The following is a 21,532-nucleotide window of genomic DNA, read 5'->3' on the forward strand; positions in this document are numbered from 1 at the left end:
CGGGGCCTCCCGCGCATGCGCAGACAAGGGCGGACCAGAGTCGGTTTCCCGTGTAGGACTCCGGGGAGAAGGGAGGGACACGGGGCCAGAGGCCCGCCCCTCCGCGCTCAGGCTCCGCCCCGCCAAGGGTCCCTCCGTGCTAAACCAGGGCGTCACGTGACCAAAAGCACTGTGGAGTGGCAGTGCATCAGGTGGGAAAAGAATGCAGAAAACTAGGGGGCCGCGGGACCAGAGGGTAGGATCCTAAGACACCCGCTTCACTAGGGGCTGGGGCTCCAGCTTCAGCAGCCTGGCGTGGGAGTAGACTCAGAGGGAGAATTTAAAACCAAAATGTTTATTGGAGTGTTGTATAAAAAAGTTTCCAGTCATAAAACGTGTATTACAAATCGGAGAAAACAAAAGACCACACGTTTGGCATGCATCGTAAAAACCACCAACAGATCTCTGAAACGTGTCCAAACAGCCGAGTTCTTGAAACCGAGCCCACTAGCGTGTAGTGCTGATGATCCCTTTCGGGCTCAGAATTAAGACCTTTCCAGTAGCTTTAATGTCCTTGAGGAATGTCAGTCCCAGCTCGGATATGCTGATATAAATAGAACTGCTGGGTAGACGGTGTGGGTAAAAACGAGCCCAAGTCTGAGCTTGGCTGCTGTGGCAACAGCTGAGCGCCCAGACCGCGGGCGGGGAGCGGGGGGAGGCACTGGTGTCTCCCAGGGGTTGATTCCTGCCGGCCACATCCCCGGAGGCCGTCCCTCCCCAGGGCTGGGAAGAGTGGGTTTTCTCCGGAAGGGTGCTCCTCATCACATGACAGGGGCTTAGAAAAAAGAATCGCTTCTGCATCATTTTAAGTGGCTTAATGTTAAGTATGTTTAAGGACAAATGCAAATTCGATTTCCCAGGCCCTGGCTGACATTGTAACATTGGACTCTGCTCCGTGTTTTCAAATACTTGATTACCAATGACGGTCACCAGCCTCCAGCCACAAGTGGCCACCAGTCCAGTGCACCCTCCCCCCACCAGCCAAGGGCATCCCAGCGCCTGTCTGGGCCACTTCAGGCTCCACCCAAGATCTCAAGCAGGCAAGAAAATTCATCTGCTGGGAACAACCCCTACCAGTGAGCCTGGGGGCTCTGCAGGCACTAGGGCAGCCCTTGGGCTGTTTTTCAGGACCTCTGGGCCTGCAGGGAGGGTGGGGCCCTCTCCCTTCCTTCCTGTCCTCGAGCCCAGCCTGCAAAACTGCTTCAGCAATTCAGACCCCAAATTCCAGGACAGACCTCTGATCCCCAGAGACTCTCAAAATACCCTGAAGGATGTAGCCAGTGCAGTTCCCACTTGCTGGAGTGCCACCCAGCCCCACCCTCCCAGCATCTCATCAGGCTCCCCAGACCCTCACGCTCCCTCAGCTCCTGCTACTTCTGGGAGAAGGAAGACAGCCCGCGGTCCAGGGACTCAGGTGGCCACGGAAAGGTGCTCGGACTTAAAGCCAGAGTCTGCAGGGGATTCTAGACTCAGAAGCAGCTTAGTTTTGTCGGCCACTGGCACCTTCCCGGCCTGGGGCTCAGGCCTCGGGCCCTCGTCGCCATGATCGATTCCCAGGGAAAGGAGGCAGGCGGGCTGCTCCCGGCCTGGGGTGGGGGCAGGCCACCTCCATGGCTCAGTATTGCGTCTTTTAAGACTTGAGCTGCGCTTACTGAAAGAAGTTTGCCGTCTGGGGCCTCAGAGCCCACAGAGACAGGCGCCCCAATGCCACCCCCTCGGGGGACTGTCCTGGTGACCCTGGCATACATGAGCCCCTGAGGTGGGATCCAGGCAATGTGTGTACTGACCGATGTAAAAAAATAAATATCCGTTAAAAAAATAACTTCTGTGTATCTACGTGGCAGAGGCGTCGAAGGTAAGCTGATGCAGGGAGGGGGCGGCCAGGCGGCCAGAAGCTGGACCGTGACATGGAGCCATCCCGTAGGGGTCAACTGGCCCGGGCAGGTCTGTCTCAGGAACACCATTTCAGCAAGAAGTTACAGAGGAAGCCGCGATATGAGTACATGCCCAAGAATACACGTGAGTCAGCGTGCCCTGTGCACAAGGCACGGAGTCGGAGCACGGGGAGTCCAGCGTCTCGCCCTGAAGTCACCCTCCTCCCACGGGAGGGTGGGAAGCGGTGGTTACAGGTGGACATCGTGCTGGAGCCCAAGGCATTTGTTTCCGAATTCGTCACACCTGTCCCCTCAAGGCTTACCTGAGGACAAGTCTTATAACGGATCCCCGTAAGGTGAGGAACTCAGCTGCAGAGAGCCCCAGAAGCGTGAGGCTCCAGCGGCCAGAGAGGGAGCCAGGAGGCCGACCCCACGCACCCCATTCCTGAGAGCAGAGCAGAGACTGTGACAAACCCCAAGCCCAGGCCTGACGGCAAAAGCCTGCGATTCCCTTGTTCTGGTGCTCGGCTGGCTGAGCCACCAAACTTCCACAGGGTGCCCCTTCCCCCCACCAGGTCAGAACCTGGATTCTGAATCTGGTTTTTTTAAAAGCTTAATAAAACCAACAACTATTGGATTCCTACGTGCAGTTCTGCTCTGTCCACCTCAGGCCTCCTCTCCCGCCCTGACCCCAGGCTGCAGCTGAGACCGAAGCGGTGGACGGGCCCCCTGGACTCCCAGCCCAAAGCCCGCTAGCCACTCGGCTCCTGGGCCCCAAGCTCAACTGAAAGGTGAGAACGGGGCACTTAACACTCTGGACAGTGGTGATGAAGGGCCCAGGGAAACCCAGCGACAGGAAAGTTCAGCAGAGACCCACCCCCACGCTCTGGCAGTTCGCTTAAAAACTCTCTAGAAATGTACCAAGGACTAAAGAAGCCAACGATATAAAAATAGTTTTCAGTGGCCCTGGATAAAGAAAGACGTGTGACGAGGCATGTTCGGTTCACATGACGCGGCAGCCTCGAGAGGTGGTCCTCGGATCCCCCTGCAAGGAAGGATGGCACCAGTGAGGAGGCCAGGAAGGTGGCTGGTGGCCCCAGCCCCCTTCAGGAGGGGCTGGAGCGGGGCAGGGCCTGAGCCACCATGAGAAGCTCAGCTCCCAGCAAGATGACCCCAGCCTCAATGGTCCCTGTTCCAGAACCTTCCATGTCTCCCTCACCTCTGTTCTGAGCTACAGAACACGGTACAATTGTTTCAGACCCCGGAGCGTCTTGCACTTATATCTCATTCAGTGTGGTTCCTTGGCTCCCCACCTTCCCCCCACAGCCATTATTAAGCCACCAGCACCCCACTCTGGAGGAAACGTGGTAACAGGGGGTTCGCTGAGAACCCTCAGGGCTCCACCAGAGTCACTTTGAGATGCAACAGGCTTTGAACACCCCACTCCCAGGGTGCCCGGGCCAGTACCCTAAGGTCCACACAACAAGCAAGCCCGGGAGGCGAGGGCAACTGGCTCCATGGCCTGCCTCTGGCTGTGAGCTCTGCGGCCTGGCCGAGCCAGGGCGAGACCTGGGAGGTGCCCAGAGCAGCCACGTAAACAGAGCCCACAAGCGTGTGCACGTGCGAGTGTGCGCGTGCCGCCTGGGAGCCTCTACCTGCTGATGGAAAAGATCCTCCTCTCCAAACTCGGCCGCCTCGTCCTCACCCTCCTCCCCGTCCTCGGCCTCCCGCGCCACCGAGGACTGCTTCACGGTTCTCATGGCCACTTCCTGTGCAAGACGACACAGCAGCTGCAGACGGCCACCCCAGGTGCTGGGGGCCCAGCCCACAGGCGAGGTGGTCAGGATGCTCGGATGCCCAGGACCTGGCCCAAGCTGCGCTCACGTGCCCTGCTGGCCAAGTCCCCACCCCAGGAGGGACGCCAGGACCGAGGCAGAGGGAGGTGCTCACCTCCCCGTCAGCATTGACCAGGATGGTCCGGAAGCTCTCGCCCGTGCCCCAGCTGTTCTGGCTCTTCCACACGAGCGTTGACGGGGGGCTGTGAGCCACCCCTGCACCGGCTGCCCATACCTGGGGACACAGGAGGGCCTCCCGGTTAATGTCAGCTCCGGTCCCAGTGGCATGTACCACCAGCCGGCCCTCTATCACAGGCTCCCTCGATGCCCTGGGTGTTTAATCCTCCTGGCCCTACTGGGTCCTGGCTAGAGATGACAGTCACCAGGGTATGGTAGAAGAGACTGAGGTTCACAGTGACCAGGGCAAACGGGCCAGGCTGGAATCGGAAGCCCTAGAGTCCATGCCTATTGGCTGTCATGTGTCTCACCAGTGCCTGGACAGACAGCCCAGACAGCCTGGACTCAGCCCCACCTCCACCATGGACCCCCAGCACATCACTTAGGCCCTCCCAAGGGCTCCAGGGAAGCCCGGATGAAGAAACACTGGCACACGGGTGATCTGTGACAGCAGGCAGCTGTTCTCAGCGCCGGGGCTCCATCCCTGTAATGCTCTCCCCCCGCACCCCGGTCCCCCCACCCCATCCCAGTCGCACCTCACATCCCGCCCGCTCCCTCTCCGCAGCCACCTACCGTGACCGTCTGGCCGGCCCGCAGCACATACTTCGGCGTGAACTTGTAGGCGATCTCCTCCCCTTCTAGGATCTGCCTCTTGATCCTCCAGTTGCCCAGAGACTGATCCTGGCAAAGGGGACGGGCGTTGGCCCACGTCTCCGAGAAGACCCAGCGGGCTCCCCACGGGCTGGGTGGGGGCCTCACCTTGTCCGAGCTGTTCTTCAGCTGCACGAACTTGCCCTCCAGGTCGATCTCCTCGATGCTGATGCTGCCCGAGGCCGAGGCCTGCTGGGCCAGGCGGAAGCTGCTGCTGCTGGAGCCGGTGCCGCTGGAGCCCGTGCCCAGCGGCTCCTCCACCTCCAGCCGCTTCCGCTTGCTGCGGCCCAGGCGCCCGGACACGGACACGCTGCTGCCGCTGCTGCTCGATGTGGCCCGCGAGATGGTGATGCGCGATGACGGGCTGGGGGACAGCTTCAGCCTGGGGGGCGGGGTCGCGGGGTGCCTGGTGACTCAACCCGCCCGGCCCGGGACAACACGCTCGCCTCACCCCCACCCCCGCCGCGCCGCGCCCACCTCTCCTCCTCGCCCTCCAGGAGCTTGCGGTAGGCGCTGATCTCCATGTCCAGGGCCAGCTTGACGTCCAGCAGCTCCTGGTACTCGTTCAGCTGCTGCTGCATCACGTCCCGCATCTCCGTCATCTCCCGCTCCTTGGCGTCCAGCATCTTACGGAACTTGTCCCGCTCCCCGGCCACGGTCTCCTCCAGCTCCCGGATCCGGTCCTCGGCCGCATTCGCCTGGGGCAGGGTCCACGCGCGTCACAGGGGGAAGCCCGGCCACCTCCGGGCCTCTTCCCCGCACCGACGACAGCGGTAGGGACGACGGGACAGGGCCTGAGGAGGGGTCAGGGGGCTCTGGCCAGTCACCTGCTTCTGGAGGCCGGAGAGCTGGTAGCTGAGGGACTCAACCCGCATGCGGGCCTCCTTAAGCTCCTCCCGAGCGGCGCTGGCGGCCTTGTCGTTCTGGTCGGAGCTCAGCTTGGCGTTGTCCAGCTGCGGGGACACGAGAGTGCGTGAGAGCCCGGGAAAGCCCGCGCGGGGCTGGGTGGGGCTGGGCGGGGCTGCACGCGGCGCTGGCGGGGCGGGGCAGGGCGGGGCGGGGCGGGGCACACGCGCACCTTGGCCTGGTAGGTCTGCTCCAGCTCCAGGCGGTACAGCCGCACTTGCTCATCGTGCTGCGCCCGCAGCTCCTCCAGTGCCTGGGCCATCTTGAAGTCATACTCCTGCTGCCGGCTGCTGTCCACCTCCACCAGGCGCCGCTCGTGTCGCCGTCGCGTCTCCCGCACCTCCTGGGGACACAGCCGCGCGCTCACCGCCCAGGCCTGCTCACCAGCGTCCTGGACCCACCAGGGGCTGGACCGAGGACACGGTTCACAACCACTGAAGAGCGGCTGCCCAGCGTCTCCCAGCTGACGGCCAATCAACACACGTGCCCCTCCACACATGGGAGCAACACTCAGTAATGAAAAGGGGTGAAGCCCTGACACTCGCTACAACGTGGATGGACCCTGAGAACACGAGAGAAGTGAGAGAAGCCAGACACAGGACACGCAGCGTGTGATTCCACTGACGGAAACGTCCAGAACAGGCAGATCCACAGACACAGAGAGTGGGTTCGTGGTTGTCAAGGACTGGGGAGGGGGATGCAGTGACTGCTGATGGGGACGGGGCTTCTATTGGGGTGATGGAATGTTCTGGAATTAGAGGTGATGGTTACACAATACTGTGAATGTGCTAAATTTCATTAAATTAATTGTATACTTTAAAACAGTTTTGTTATATTAAAAAAAACTGGAGCGCTAATGGTAACGGGTACAGTTTCTTTTGGGGGGTGACAGAATGTTCTGGAATTAAGCGGTGATGGCTGCACAGTTCTGTGAATGGACTAAAAATCCAGTCTAAATTGTAAACTTTGAAAGATTTCTGGTATGGGAATGTTTCAATAAAGCTGTTATTAAAAAAAAGAATCCCTGATGGAGCCCATCCCGGGTGTCTGAGGTCCGAGACAGGACAGCAGTGGGTCGAGACAGTGACCAGCTGACAGATGCCCCAGCCACATGTGCCAGGAGTTGACCAGACAGCGGTGGAGTCAAGGGCAGAGGGGGCAGCCCCAGAGCTCAGGGCCTCAGACGAAGCTCACTCCACAGACCTCAGTCACTCATCTCTGGCACCGGTTTGTGGAACGATAGGAATTGTTTCTAAAGAAAGCCAGGCATTTACAAAGGAGTGTGGTGGACCCTCAGCAGAACGCCCCCCCGCCCCCAGGCCTGCCTCAGGGACCCGCCCCCCCACGGGGCCTCCTCGCGGGATCCCTGGCGGATGTGAGCTGCTTCTTGGCGCCCCTGGCCGCTCTGGCTAGAGCGGGGCCTGGCTGGAGCTGGAAGCCGCTCTGTGGCTGCATGGGCACCCTTCCCGCCAGCACTCTTCCAGAGCAGTGAGCGTGGGAAGTGGCCCGGCCCCCAGGGTTCTGTTCTGCACCACGACAGCACAATGGGCTGTGATGAGGTGGGAGGGCCCAGGGAGCCCCGAGGCCCAGCGATGAGGAGGCGGGGGAGGGTCTGCAGGGGGCTGAATTGCGGCCCTCCCAAAAGGTGTGCCCATGTCCTGGTCCCCAGAACCTGTGAGTGTGACCTTCCTGGACAAAGGGTCTTTGCAGATGTGATTAAGGGTCTCAAGACCATCCTGGATTATCCGGGTGGCCCTAAGTCTGAGGACAAGTGTGCTTGGAAGACACAGATGAGCAGGGGAGAGGCAGAGAGTGACGGCCACGTGACGACAGAGGTGGGCATCAGGGTGACGTGGGAAGGAGGGAGCACCCTGGTTCCGCCGGGCGGGGCCCCACCTCCTCAAAGACGTCCTTGCGGAAGGCCAGTTCCTCCTGCAGGCTCTGGCAGCGGTTCTCCAGGTCCACGCGCATCAGCGTCTCCTTCTCCAGCTGTTTTTTGGCCACTGTGTGCCCATCCTCCGCCTGAAGACGTGGGACAAGCAGCTGGTGACGCTGTCTGCCTCAGCAGGCGGTCCTTGGGGGCCTGCAGCCCACCCACAGCTACCTTGGCCAGCTGGGCCCTCAGCTCCACCACGTCGTTCTCCAGGGCGCGCTTGTCGCTGAGAGCAGCGGCCAGCTCTGCCTCACTCTGGTGGAACACGGACTCCAGGTCCTTGACGCGGCCCTGGGCCACCGTCAGCTCGCCCTCCCTCTTCTTTGCGCTGAAAGTCAGGGGCAGAAGTTAGCAGGCAGCCCCGATGCCCAAGGCCAACTTCACGTCTGCCTCTGGGCCCCGGGTCCCGACCTAGCATCCCTCTCAGTAGCACGGCCTCACCTCTTGGCACCAAAGGTGCCCCATCTTCAAACCCACTCTGTATCAGGGGGACCCCGCCAGCCGCTCAAAATAACCCTCAAGACGTGGGTTTTCATGTCCTTTTCCAAGACTTTTGGGCACAGGAAGGGTCATTTAGAGGAGAACTCTGATTTTTTTTTTAATGTATTATTTATTTACTTTTTTTTTTTTTTGGCCACGCCGTGCGACTTGCAGGATCTTAGTTCCCTGACCAGGGATCGAACCCGCACCCTTGACAGTGAAAGTGCCAAGTCCTAACCACTGGACGACCAGGGAATTCCCTGTGTATAATTTATTAAAGTAACAAATTAAAACCTCGGCCTGGGGCTTCCCTGGTGGCGCAGTGGTTGAGAGTCCGCCTGCCGATGCAGGGGACACAGGTTCGTGCCCCGGTCCGGGAAGATCCCACATGCCGCAGAGTGGCTGGGCCCGTGAGCCATGGCCGCTGAGCCTGCGCGTCCGGAGCCTGTGCTCCACAACGGGAGAGGCCACAACAGTGAGAGGCCCGTGTACCGCACAAAAAAAAAAAAAAAAAACCTCGGTCTTTGAAAAGTCGATCTCATTTGTAAACTTAAGCTATTTTAGGCGGGCTTGCCCAGCTTCTAACAGACAATTATCTCCAACATGAAATATTTAAGATGCCAAATAGACTTTTCTAACACACAACTCTTAAAAAAGGGGGAACATTTCTGAACGCTGCTCTAAATCTCCTTGGGGTTGACAGCTTGCCCACTTCCCCACCAAGGAACTGAAACTGCCCGGCAGCAGGGGGGACAGCCAGGGTCTCTCCCAGTGGGCACTGCAAGAGGTGGAGCAGCAGCCCTGGCAGCCCACCCCCTTCCCTGGTCCTGACAACCACAGACGTCCCCAGGACCATGCCCGGTGTCCCCTGGGGGCCGGACCACCCTGGGTGACAACCACTGGCAACACCACACCAGTTCGAGGGGACGGGGCATAAAGTCCGGTGACTTCGGCCTCCAGGCCGACCCCGTCCTCACAGGAGCTCTGTGCGGGTGTTGCACGATGGCCTCTGTGAGGGTCTGGGGGCTTGCAGCCCACATTCCTGAGCTTAAGCCACACAGTCCCGGTTCTTCCACTCACGGCGTGGGGCTGCAAACCCCACATCCCTGGAGGGTTTGGGGAAACTAGAACCATCTGACACATCATTCCTGAGGACCAGCTTCATGAAAAGACCGTCCTCACACTAGAGATACATCTGCCAACACCCCTGTCTTCGTGGAGAACTTTCTCATAGGTGCAGACAGCAGTGCAACGTGCTGCCCTCAGCCGAGACCGGCGCGGTCCGAGGCTGGATGAAGCAGGAAGGGACGGGTGTGTGCGGGGCAGGAGCTGCTGGGCGTGGCCCTTGAGCCGGAGCCGCGAAGCCAGGGGCTGGGCCTCGTCTTTGGCAGGATCGGGGCGTCGGGCAGAGCAGAGTGCAGAGGAGTGAGGTGAGGCGCGCAGGCAGGTCAAGGTCAGCCACAAGGCGAGGGCGACAGCAGCAGAGGGATCAGGAAACGTGACAGATTTCTAGATGTCTTCACCCCATGCTAGGGCTCTGCAGAACGACACAGAATGGTCCAGAAAGCAGGGGTGCCAGCAGCCCTCACTGGCTTACGTGCCTGCTTCTTAACAGCTTCCAGGCGCGAAAGCAGATTCCTCCCCTGGAGCCCTAATTCCGGGAGGATTAGGCGGGAGCACCCGGCCTGTCAGTCCTCCACTTGACCACCTGCGTTTCCATCATCACAGGGTTTTCGCAATATATTTGGTAGGAAAAGAAACGCACTGCTGTAACCTGTCAGGAGCTCACCTTGCTCGCTGTCACGTGCCACCCACACCTGTCTGTGAGGGCTGCGAGCCGAAGAGCAGGAAGCGAGGCTGTTGGGCAAAGCACCTGTGGATGTGAGTGCCCACAGCCCGGGAAGCTTTCCTCCCAGAGCAGGGGCCAAAGCAAAAGCCACCAGCCCGGGTGCCCGACGGCGGACACAGCTGCTACCCTAAGCTGTCGCAGGAGCCTGGAACACGGCCGAAGGGCTGGGACGGCATCACAACACAGGTGCCATCGATGACCAGGCTCGAGGTCAGGAAAGCCTTGTGTTGTCTGACGGCGTCCACCTTGAGTTTAAATTTAAAAAGGTGGAAAAGAAATGCACCAGGTTGGCCTCGGAGATTCTGTCTGGGCAGAGGCTCATGGAGACTTTCATTTTTCTCTTGAAATTAAATGCATTATCTGCTTTCTCGCCAGGGAGTATCTATGACTCTGATAAGCAGAAAGAAACGTGACCTCTCGGCCCAGACAAGGAGCAACACGCAGGTTAAAGGTGTCTGGGAGGTTCAGGGCCTGAGAGGGGCCGGGGGAATTCCAGAATTCTCCTAATCTTCTCCAAGAAGCTCAAGTCCCTTTTTAATTAAAAAATGTAATAAATTAGGAATTCCCTAGTGGTCCAGTGGTTAGGACTCCGCGCTTTCACTGCCGAGGGCGTGGGTTCAATCCTCGGTCGGGGAACCAAGATCCCGCAAGCCGGGAGGTGTAGCCAAAAGGGAAAAAAAAAAAAGTAATAAATTGATGGGATATCCAGTTTACCTGGCTGTTTTAAAAGTATACAGATTGCCTTTGCTGCTCATCAAAGACCAGGTGACTATACTGTGCGGGTCTGTCTCTGGGCTCTCTGTTCTCTTCCACAGAGGAACCAGAAACACATCACCAAGTGACAGAAGACAGTCTGAGAAGGCGACACACAGTGATTCTAACTCCAGGACATTCTGGAAAAGGCAGAGCTATGTGGGGACACTAAAAGGATCCTTGGGAAAAAAAAAAAGGATCCTTGGTTTCCAGGGCTTGGGAGAAAGCATGAGTCAGAGGAGCACAGGGGATTTTCAGGGCAGTGAAACTACTCTGTGTGATACTGTAATGGTGGACGCGTGTCAGTGTACATTTGCCCAAACCCAGAGACTGCAGGACACCAACGGAGAACCCCTATGTCAACTACAGACTTCAGCTAAGAAGAATGTATTAATATTGGCTCTTCGGGCTTCCCTGGTGGTGCAGTGGTTGAGAGTCCACCTGCCAATGCAGGGGACACGGGTTCGTGCCCCAGTCCGGGAAGATCCCACATGTCGTGGAGTGGCTGGGCCTGTGAACCATGGCCGCTGAGCCTGCACGTCCAGAGCCTGTGCTCTGCAAGGGGAGAGGCCACAACAGTGAGAGGCCCCCGTACAGAAAAAAAAAAAAAAAAAAATATTGGCTCTTCAATCGTGACAAGGCGGCACACCCATTACTGCAAGGTGGTCATCATCGGGGACCCTGGAGAGGGATTTGGGGAAACCTGTACTTTCCACTCATTTTCCTGTAAACCTAAAACTGTTCAAAAACAAAAAAAATCTCTATTAATGATAATTTAGAAGTCTACTAATTAGAAAAAAATGAAAAAGAACCCTGCAAACGTGAAGGTGGCAGTCAGCTGCTGCTGGGACTATGAATGGGGACTGGAGACCGGGTCCAGGCCTCAGTCCTGGTCCCTGCCACGCCAAGGGACCATGGATGACTCCTCCCCACACCTCATCCTCGGCTTCCCCTCTAACCGGAGTTGATGCCAGCCAGGACCTGCTGGGGTCGCCGTCAGCAGGGAGGAGATCTGGTGTCCCTCACGGAGTCCTTTATCTAAACACTCCACGAGTTTACATCACTTTATTCCTTCTGCTACCATCACCACCAGCACCGCCTTGTCCTCCAAATTTCCTGAGCCTTCTACTCGGGAACAGGTGGGAGATGGTGCTCAAGAACGGGAAGAGAAGGTCACCCGCCGCCCCCGGCTTCCCCGGCTGGGCTCTGTGACCTGAGGCACCCCTCCTCTGGGGAAGGGGAAAGGCACAGGGCTACCAGCTACCAGGGATTCAGTCCCAGGAGAGCTGCTGGGTTTTAACTCTTACTGGGGCCAAATTATATTGGGGGATAAAGGCTCTAGACGGGGCGGCCAGAGGGCCAGGCCACAGAGGCCGCACCCACCCACCCAGCGGCCCCCAGAACCCACACGGCTCGCTCCCAGGAGGGCTGCCCGAGCCGGGGGCCCCGCTCAGACGGGAGCCGCCACCTCGCACAGGGCGACAACCCCTGCCCCGGGCCCCTGTGCGCCCCAGAATCAGGTGACATCGTGCCGGCTGCAGCCCCACCTCTTGTTGGCTTCCTCCAGGTCGGCCCTCAGCTTCCCAGTTTCGATCTGCAGCCGGGCTCGGTCCCGGGCCGTCTCGTCCAGCACCCGGCGGGCATCAGCCAGCTCCGCCTCATACAGTGTCTTGATGCCGCTCACCTGGGGGGACAGCCAGGCCGAGGTGAAGCCCACCGTTCCCCACCAACACGGCTCCCGCTCACCCCGACACTGCCCCACCTGCCCCGGGCCACACCAGCCTGTCCAGGTCACTGGTCCCCATCACTGCCCGCCGCTAGGTCGCACCTGCCAGCTGGGCACACACCTCAGGTCTCCCATCAGCCTCCCTGCCCCGCGCCAAGGGGCACAGGGCCGTGAGCGTGTTTACAAATATCTGGAACCAACAGGACAGTGAGACACCACCTCCCCCCCACGAGGATGGCTACCGTGGAAACGACAGTCGATAACAAGTGCTGGTGAGGTTAGGGAGGAATCGGCACCTCCACGCACGGCCAGGGGATTAAAACGGTACAGCCACCACGGCAGACAGTCTGGCATTTCCTCAGATGGACAAACAGAGCAACCACCAACCCAGCAATTCCACCCCCAGGAATCTACCCGGGAGAAATAACACACATCTTACACAAGACCCATGTGCATGCGTTCACAGCCCCATCACTCCTCATGGCCCCAACGTGGGAACAACCCAAATGCCCATCAGCAGATGACAGATAAACAGAATGTGGTCCCTCCACCCATGGGAGCACCACTCAGTTGTGAGAAAGGGTGACGCCCTGACACTCACTCCAACGTGGACAGACCCTGAGAACACAATGCTCAGTGAGAGAAGCCAGACACAGGAGGACACACGGTGTGTGATTCCATCGATGGGAAACGTCCAGAACAGGCAAATCCCCAGGGACAGACAGTGGGTTCATGTCAAGCGACTGGATGAGGGTGAGGGGGTGACCACTAATGGGGCCGGGGCTTCTTTTTTTTTTTTTTTTAGTGCAATTCTGTTTTGTTATGTTTTTTTTGAGATACAGTTGATGTACGATATTATATAAGTTTCAGGTATATGACACAGTGATTCGCAATTTTTAAGGGTTATACTCTATTCATAGTCACTAAAAAATATTGACTATACTCCCTGTGTTGTATAATATATCCTTGTAGCTTATTTACTTCATACATAACGGTCTGTTCCTCTTAATCCCCTACCCTATCTTGCCCCTCCCCAAGAAGGGGTTTCCTTTGGGGAGATGGCTGCACAGCTCTAAGTATATTAACCACTCCTGAACTTAGAGCAGAGTTTAACTGGGTGAACTGCATGAGACGGGAATTATACCTCAATAAAGTGGTTAAAACACTTTTGGGGGCTGACACAGAAGGCAGAGGGTGACAAGGCAGCTGGCTTTGAAAGTGGCACCATTTCCCACAAAACTACAACAGAGCAGTGAGTGTCTGTGCCAGGGGTCAGAGGTCAACTTAAGGCCTGGGCGGGTCACTCCCCTCCCTTGCACAGGAGAGGCCCCTGAGCTGACGAGGCTCAGGGGAGCTGCCAAGGACCTGCCACTTGGTTGGGTGACCACCATCCCCGTTTGCCTGGGACCGAGGGGATTCCAGGATGTGGGATTTTTGAGGGTTCAAACCGGAATGTCCCAGGCAGATCAGAACAAATCCAGAAGAGGTGGGATTTAATAGCCAGTCTGATCTCAGACTCCCACCCTCTCCGGCTGGGGCCTGGCTCTCCCACCTCAATCCAGCACTCCTGGTCATTTCATCCCACAGGTAGGGGGGGTATGGGCTCTTAGCCCCATTTCACAAATGGGGAAGCTGAGGCACAGGACAGCACACTGCCCTCTCCTGACCTGTCAAGGTACGGAGCAGAGCAGTCCGCTGGGGGCAATTCCGAGAGGAGGACACGCAGGGCATGTGTCTCTGCCCTCTCTCCCCGCCCATCCAGTCACCTTCCAGAACTTTCCTAACCCCAGTGGAGGGCCTGGCACCTAGACAGGGATCTCAGACAAGATCTCCGGCCCCACAGGCTGGGTTCCTACTGGGGACCTGTCTCTCCAGCCTCCCCTCATGGCACGAGGGGCGCAGATGGACCAACACGACAGAACATCAAGGTGAGATCAGAACAGAAACTGTTGGGGCTCAGGGGGCAGGAAACCCAGCACGAGATCCTGCATGTGCGCCTGATGCTTATCCACAGTGCACGTCAGCATTAATTTCGACTTCTGAAATATCCCATTAAGATACCACTCATGGGGACCTCCCTGGTGGTCCAGCGGTTAGGACTCTGTGCTTCTACTGCAGTGGGTGTGGGTTCGATCCCTGGTTGGGGAAGTTCCATGTACCACGCGGGGCGGCCAAAAAAAAAAAAAAAAAAGGTACCACTCACACCCCTAACCCGGCCTGCCCATGAGAAAACACCAGATGAACCCCAATGGGGACACTCCTGTCCCCACCTCACAGCTGCCAGGGCCCCAGGAACCAGGAAAGGTGGGGAACCAGCACATCCCACAGGGGCCCAGGAGATGGGAGACCTGGATGTCACAGGGGTCCTGAGGGGTCCTGGGGCAGAGAGGATGGTGGGTCAGCTCAGGAGATCTGAGCAAAGCTAAAGTGATGCAGCACTGTCGGAGAGCAAGCTGTGAGACACACTGACGTGAGATGCTGATGGGGACCCAGTACCGCCCTCAACCTTTGTCTATACACCTAACACTGACCCAAGAAGTAAGCTCGAGGGGCTTCCCTGGTGGCGCAGTGGTTAGGAATCTGCCTGCCAATGCAGGGGACAGGGGTTCAAGCCCTGGTCCGGGAAGATCCCACATGCCGCGGAGCGACGAAGCCCGTGCGTCACAACTACTGAGCCTGCGCGTCTGGAGCCTGTGCTCCGCAACGGGAGAGGCCGCGACAGTGAGAGGCCCGCGTACTGCGATGAGGAGTGGCCCCCACTCGCCGCAAATAGAGAAAGTCCTCGCACAGAAACGAAGACCCAACACAGCCAAAAAAATTAATTAATTAATTTTTTTAAAAAAAGAAGTAAGCTCGAGCAATTCAAAATACATCGTGCGTTCATCTCTGTGAGCGAGAACGTGGGCGTCCCACTAGATTCCGTGCCCAAGGCGAGGGCCTCACTTGTCCTAGGCCATCTTGGGTGACTCTCGGGGGTCTTGTTAAAGAGCAGGCAGACCTCAGGGACACAGAGGGTCCCGTTCCAGACCCCTGCAATAAAGCGAGTATCACAATAAAGCGAGTCATACGAATTGTTTGGTTTCCCAGTACGTATAAAAGTTATACCCAAAAGGACTTCCCTGGCGGCACAGTGGTTAAGACTGTGCTCCCAATGCAGGGGGCCCAGGTTTGATCCCTGGTCAGGGAACCAGATCCCACATGTATGTTGCAACTAGAGTTCATATGCCACAACTAAGGAGCCCGCCTGCCGCAACTAAGGAACCGACATGCCACAACTAAGGAGCAGGCAAGCTGCAACTAAGGAGCCTGCCTGCTGCAACTAAGACCCGGCACAACCAAATAAATAAATAAAATAAATAAATAAATTTTTTTTTTAAAAAAAGTTATGCCCAGGGAATTCCCTGGCGGTTCAGTGGTTAGGACTCTGCACTTTCACTGCCAAGGACGTGGGTTTGATCCCTGGGAATGGATCTTTATCCCACAAGCCGCATGACTCAGCTAAAAAAAAAAATTTATGCTCACACTATCCTGCAGTCTATTGACTGTGCAATAGCCTTGTGGCAAAAAAAACAATGCACAGCCCTTATTTAAAAATACCCTATTAGGACTTCCCTAGTGGCGCAGTGGATAAGAATCCACCTGCCAATGCAGGGACATGGGTTTGATCCCTGGGCCGGGAAGATCCCACATGCCGTGGAGCAACTAAGCCTGTGAGCCACAACTACTGAAGCCCGCGCGCCTAGAGCCCGTGCTCCGCAACAAGAGAAGCCACCGCAGCGAGAAGCCCACACACTGCAGCGAAGAGTAGCCCCTGCTCGCTGCAACTAGAGAAAGCCTGTGCGCAGCAACGAAGACCCAACACAGCCAAAAATATATATAAATAAATAAATTTTTTTAATTTTTTAAATTTAAAAAAATAAAAATACTTTATTGCTAAAAAATGCTGTCACCTGAGCCTCAGCAAGTTGTAATCTTTTTGCAGTAGTAACATCAAAGGTCACTGATCACAGATCACCATAACAAATAACACAAATGAAGAAACTGGAAATATCTGGAGAAAGATCAAAACGTGACACAGAGACCTGAAGGGAACAGACTTGCCCAAGGCAGTGTTGCCACAGACCTTCAATTTGTAAAAAGGCAGTGTCTGTGCAGCGCAATGACCCGAGACGTGTCTGTGCTCGGTTCTCACAGCGTTTTGGGCTGCGCGCGCATGTGCGCGCGCACACCCATCTGTGTGTCTTAGTAAGGCAATCCTCTACAGCCAGGACTGCAAACTCAGGCCCAGGCGCCAAAATTCCAGCCCACCAGCTGTTTTTGTCCAGCCTGTGGGACTAAAATGGTTTTTATGTTTTCAAATTGGCTGGGTGAAAAAAAAGAAAAAGGTATCTCATGACACAGGCACCCATATGAAGTGCACATTTCAGTGTGTATACATAAAGCTTTATTGTCAGGCAATCTGCGCATTCCTCCATGTACTGCCCGGGGCAGCTTCCCCACCACAAAGGCCGAGCTGAGTGCTCAAGCCTGAAACCATCAGCCCACAAAGCTGAGAACAACTCCAGCCCTTTCCAGAAAACATCTGCCGAACCCAATCGACAGCACTGGGACGATGGAGAAAATTCTATCTAGAGGAGGACGCGCAGATGGCCAATGTCACAAAAGCTCTTTCAACCAGTGAACAGGGGTTCTCCGGGCAGGCCTGTGCCTCCCTGCACTGTGACACTTGGGACAGTCCTGTGGGAGCCCCGGGCACAGCTTGGGCCTTTAGTTCTGTCTTTTCTGGCCGGTGCGGAACGATCGCCGAGCTTGAGGAATCCCAGCAAGTGTGCTGCCGTGGAGCAGCAGGGCTCGCGTCACCCGACGTGGCCTTTTCCTGGGGCCCCAGACTTACCCTGTGAGGACCCGCCTGCGTCCCAGGGATTGAGAACCACAGCCAAACACCGGCCCTCCCCAAACTCCCAGAGCCCAGCTCAGCTCTTGCTCCCAGGGTCCACCTGGGGAGCACCCTCCGACCCCCGCAGCAATGGGACACCTGGGCAGCAAGGGGGAAGAAAGCGAAGCCCAGAGGAACTCAACATCCGATGCGGAGGCTCCCCGGAGAACCCCCCTCCCTCCCTGGCCCACTCCTGCCCCCTCAGCACCCATGATCCTTCTCAAACAGAAATCTGGCCAGCCCCCAGCCTCCCAGAAACCCTCCAGTGACATCTGCACGTGGCATTCGCCCCATTACCGCTCACCCGGCCAGAAGATGCATCATCTGACTTCCGATGGGAAAGGCTAGAGTCTACAAGTGGCCAGCCCAGGCTTGTGGATGGGAATCTGACTTTTTACCTTATGCCCCTGGACCCTTCGGATTGATTACAAGCACACAGTGTGCTCACAACATTTTAAACTGCATCATCACAGGATTCCTTAAGTGGCTTCTCAGCCTTGACACTAATGGCATTTGGGGCCAGATCATCCTCTGTGGGGGACCCTCCTGGGCTCTGCGGGGTGTGGAGCAGCATCCCTGCCCCCCCCCCCAAGTGTGACAACCACAGATGTCCCCAGCCATCACCCAGTGTCCCCTGGGGGCAGATTCCTTCCAGGTGAGGAGCTGCGGAACAGGTAAAGTGCCCTCTGGGAGGCCTGACACACCACGCCCCCCAACGCCCTCCGTGCCTCATCCCGCCCTCCGTGCCTCATCCCGCCCGCTCCAGCCTGAGCCCTGGCGGCTCCCTGAACCTGCCTGGCCCGCCCATCAAGCCCCGCCCCTCCGTAACCCTGGCCACTTGCAGGCCACTTGCAGGTCACTCGCACCACCCACATGACCACACCACCTCTTGCTCCAGCAGGTTACCGGCCCTCTCCACTGTCCAGCTGAGAGGGGCATTTGTCATCTCACCCCCAAGCTCTAGGACAGCAAGCTAGTGGGAACTCCCCACTCCCGCTGCAAACACGCCTGTCACCTGGGTGGCCCCAGATCCTGAGCACAGCCCTGGGGGATGCTCACTGTGGGGCTGGGCTCCCCTGCATCCCAACCAGCCTCGGCAGCTGCCCAGACACATCCAGTTCCCCAGGCCCTGCCCCTGCATGCACTCTCGAGCACAACATCCATCCAGCGGGGTCCAGCACCCCACGTCCATCAGGCCCACTAGGCTGCCACCCCCAAAGGTCAGCACGGTGGTTCAGCCCGCAGGTGGGACAAGAGGCTGGGGGGAATGATCCCGGGCGCTGACCAGCCTGGCAGGGGGGACCTGGGCCTGCATCCCGAGGACGTGCACGCACTGCTGAAGCAGGTGGCCGCGCTCTGAGTCGGACCACTCCAGCCCCATTGCACAGACAACAAAACCAAGGCTCTGGGAGGCTGAGTGACCTGCCCAAGGTCACAAATTAAAAGCAGGTTTGGATCCCGAGCCTTAATCCAATCTCAGGCAACCTGATACAGCCCCACCAGCCACCAAGCTTCTACCCCCCTGGATGCCCAAGCCACACCTTCTGGGACCATCCCTACCCTAGGGACCATCACAGGGACAACAGAACCCACGGGATCCTTCACTTCATTGCTTTTATTCTACAAAACAAATGTGAACTCATTGCGGCCCCACAAACAAGCCCCCAAAGTAGGTATTTATTATTATTTCCAATTTACAGAAGAGGCACTGAGCCCAGAGAAGTTAAGTGATTTGCCCAAGATCACAGAGGGTACGTGGCTCCCAGAAATGACCCCCCCACCTCCCCAGCCCCCTGAGGCTCTCCTCCCAGAAGTCAGTCACTGGGCCCATTCTCCGGAGTGGGAGGCCAAGGCTCAGAGCGCTAAGTGCCAACTTCAGACCATGACTCTTGCACGGGGCCCACAGGGGAACCACATGGCGGGCGTCCCTCCCCCTTATTCTGAGGACCTGCCCTGGGGTTGGGGGAGGCGCCAGTGGGAGAAAAGGAGGGCACTAGGTTGGCAGCCAGTCCGGACACACCCCACCCAGGACCCCCAGACACCAGCCCTCACATCCCCTTAGGGGACAGGGCTTGTCCAGCCCCTTCTCCCTCAGTCTGCACCAAAACTTCCCGCTGGTTCCCCAAGAACTCATGCCTCCCCCTCCCCTCACATCCCCCAGGACGGGGCAGGGGTTACCAGACTACTAGGCTCCTGCTAACCAGCCAAGGGGTCCCAGGGCCCAACTAAGGGCCTCCCAAATTTCCCATGGGACCTGGGAGACATCAGATTCCCCCCCTCTGACCCCCGCCCACCCCAGGCCCCGGTAAAAGACCGAACCTCCTGCCTAACCCCACCCCAATCACCGAACTCCCCAGGATTCATTACAGGACCCCTGCAAAGTTCCAAGGAGAACTGAGACCACTGACTCACCCCAGAGACCCCCCTGAGACCCCCCACCCCTCCTCAGGACCCCCTCAGAGGGTCTGAGCCTCCCAGTCTCCCCAGAGACCCGAGAACCTCCCCCGTTTTCTCCTAGGACACCCGAACACCCAGACACATCCCTCAAGACTCCCCACAACTCCCTTAGGGGTGGGGTCCACCCTGGCTCACACCCCATCACTCAGGGGCCCCCTAGAACTCCCCGAATCCCTTGGTGGGCAGAGCCTGACCCATCTCCCCCTGCCCAGGCAGGCCCCCCCCTTCACTTCCCCAGGCACAACACCCCCAAGGTCCCCTGGGGATCCCTCAGAGGAGGGGACCTGCCCAGTCTGCACCCCTCCCTCAGGCCAACTCCCCTCAGGGGACTGGTCAGCCCCAGACTCATGGGATCCGTGAAACACCCAGGAGACCCCCGGTGGGTGGGGACCTGCTCCAGGGTGCACCCTCACTCGGGGCCCCCCAGATACCCTGGGGACCCACCAGAGGACGGGACTCGCCCTAGTCTGCACGTTTCTCAGGGGATCACTCGGGGGGCGGGGCCGGCGCCAGTCTCCACCTCTCGTACGGGGAGGGGGGGTAGAAACCCCCGGGGAATCCCTCGTGAGCGTCCGTTCTGGCCTCTACCCCTCACTCAGGCCCCCCGAACCTCCCCGGGGACTCTCAGAGACAGAAGCCCGCCCCGGCGTGCACCCCTCACTCGAGGGACCCCGAGATCTCCCCACACCCCTCGATGGGCGGGGCAGGAAAGAGTCTCCACCTCTCGCACTGGAGGGGTCCCCGAAACCCGCCGGGGACACTCACAGGCCGGGGCCCAACCAAGCGTGCGACCCTCGCCGGGGCCCCCGAAGCCCCCTGGGGACGTCTCGGTGGGCAGGGCCCGCCCCAGTCTCCCCCTCTCGCAGGGGCGTCCCCGAAGCCCCCCGGGGACCTTGAGAGCCCGGCCCGCCCCAGCGAGAGCCCCCGGCGCAGCGCCCACCTCGCGCGTGGTCACCTCCTCCCGCTCGGAAATCTTGAGCTGGAGCCGGTCGTTCTCCAGCTCGAGCGCGCGGACGCGGTCGATGTAATGCGCCAAGCGGTCATTGAGCTCGCGCAGCTCCTCCTTCTCCTGCAGCCGCGACAGGCGCGTGGGCGACAGCGGCGTGGCGGGCCCGCCCGCGCGGCCGGGCGGCGGTGTGGCCATGGCGGCTGCGGCGGCGGAGGCGGCGGCGGCGGCGGCTCGGGGTCCGCGCGGCTCGGAACGGCGGCCGCGGCTCGGCGGGCTCATTCAATCCGACCCGCCGACCAAGATGGCGCCCGCAGCCCGCCGCCGCCGCCGCCGCGGGGCAGCCTGGAACTTGTAGTCCGGCCGGCGCCGCGCGCGGCATGGCGGGAGCTGTAGTCTCCCGCTCAGTTTCCCGCGCTGTCCTGGAGCCAAACCGCCGGGCTCCAAATCCCAGCTGGGCCAATGCGTGAAACCGGGTTTCTTTCCGGGATTCAGTTTCCCCTCTTGTATAACCTACCTACCTACCTCTTTGGAGATTCATTAAAATTAAAGGTGGGGTGGTGAAGGAACCTCAGAAATATGTTCGGTGATCTCACCGATATGTGGAATTAAAAAAAAAAAATCAAAAATACCCCAGGCTCATGTAGATACTGTCAAGTTGTCCTCTGAAGAGGTTTACCAGTTTACACTTTTGCAACAATGTATGAGATTGTCTGTTTTCCTGAATTGCTGTCAACCCTGAATCATCTTTTATTTTATTTATTTTTTTAATTTATTATTTATTTTATTTTATTTATTTTTCGCTGTGTTGGGTCTTCGTTGCTGCGCGGGCTTTCTCTAGTTGCGGCGAGCGCGGGCTACTCTGTGTTGCGGTGCGCAGGCTTCTCATTGCGGTGGCTTCTCTTGTTCTGGAGTACGGGCTCTAGGTGCGCAGGCTTCAGTAGTCGTGGCTTGCGGGCTCTAGAGCACA

At 58.2% G+C, this 21,532-nt stretch overlaps 1 protein-coding gene across 3 annotated transcripts; it reads right to left on the reverse strand.

Annotated features, from left to right (window-relative positions):
- Positions 1–313: 313 nt before the first annotated feature.
- On the reverse strand, positions 314–20,869 carry LMNB2 (lamin B2). Of its 3 annotated transcripts, XM_027085693.1 has the most exons (12): positions 20,557–20,869; positions 12,045–12,181; positions 7,587–7,743; positions 7,379–7,504; positions 5,655–5,825; positions 5,404–5,529; positions 5,054–5,274; positions 4,685–4,958; positions 4,499–4,606; positions 3,864–3,983; positions 3,569–3,682; positions 314–2,958 (listed from the first exon to the last, which is right to left on the reverse strand). In XM_027085693.1, exons 1-12 carry the CDS (start codon positions 20,842–20,844, stop codon positions 2,917–2,919), a joined length of 1,884 nt encoding a protein of 627 aa, XP_026941494.1. In that variant the 5' UTR covers positions 20,845–20,869; the 3' UTR covers positions 314–2,916. The 3 variants fall into 3 exon arrangements, with proteins under 3 accessions (XP_026941494.1, XP_026941493.1, XP_026941495.1); XM_027085692.1 differs by having other exon boundaries at positions 4,499–4,958; positions 20,557–20,859; XM_027085694.1 differs by lacking the exons at positions 12,045–12,181; positions 20,557–20,869 and adding an exon at positions 10,459–10,974 and having other exon boundaries at positions 4,499–4,958.
- Positions 20,870–21,532: the final 663 nt, after the last annotated feature.

This window comes from Aethalodelphis obliquidens, unplaced genomic scaffold, assembly GCF_003676395.1.
Source record: "Aethalodelphis obliquidens isolate GAN/ISIS:26980383/991018 unplaced genomic scaffold, ASM367639v1 scaffold53, whole genome shotgun sequence".
Classification (NCBI taxonomy): Eukaryota; Metazoa; Chordata; class Mammalia; order Artiodactyla; family Delphinidae; genus Aethalodelphis; species Aethalodelphis obliquidens.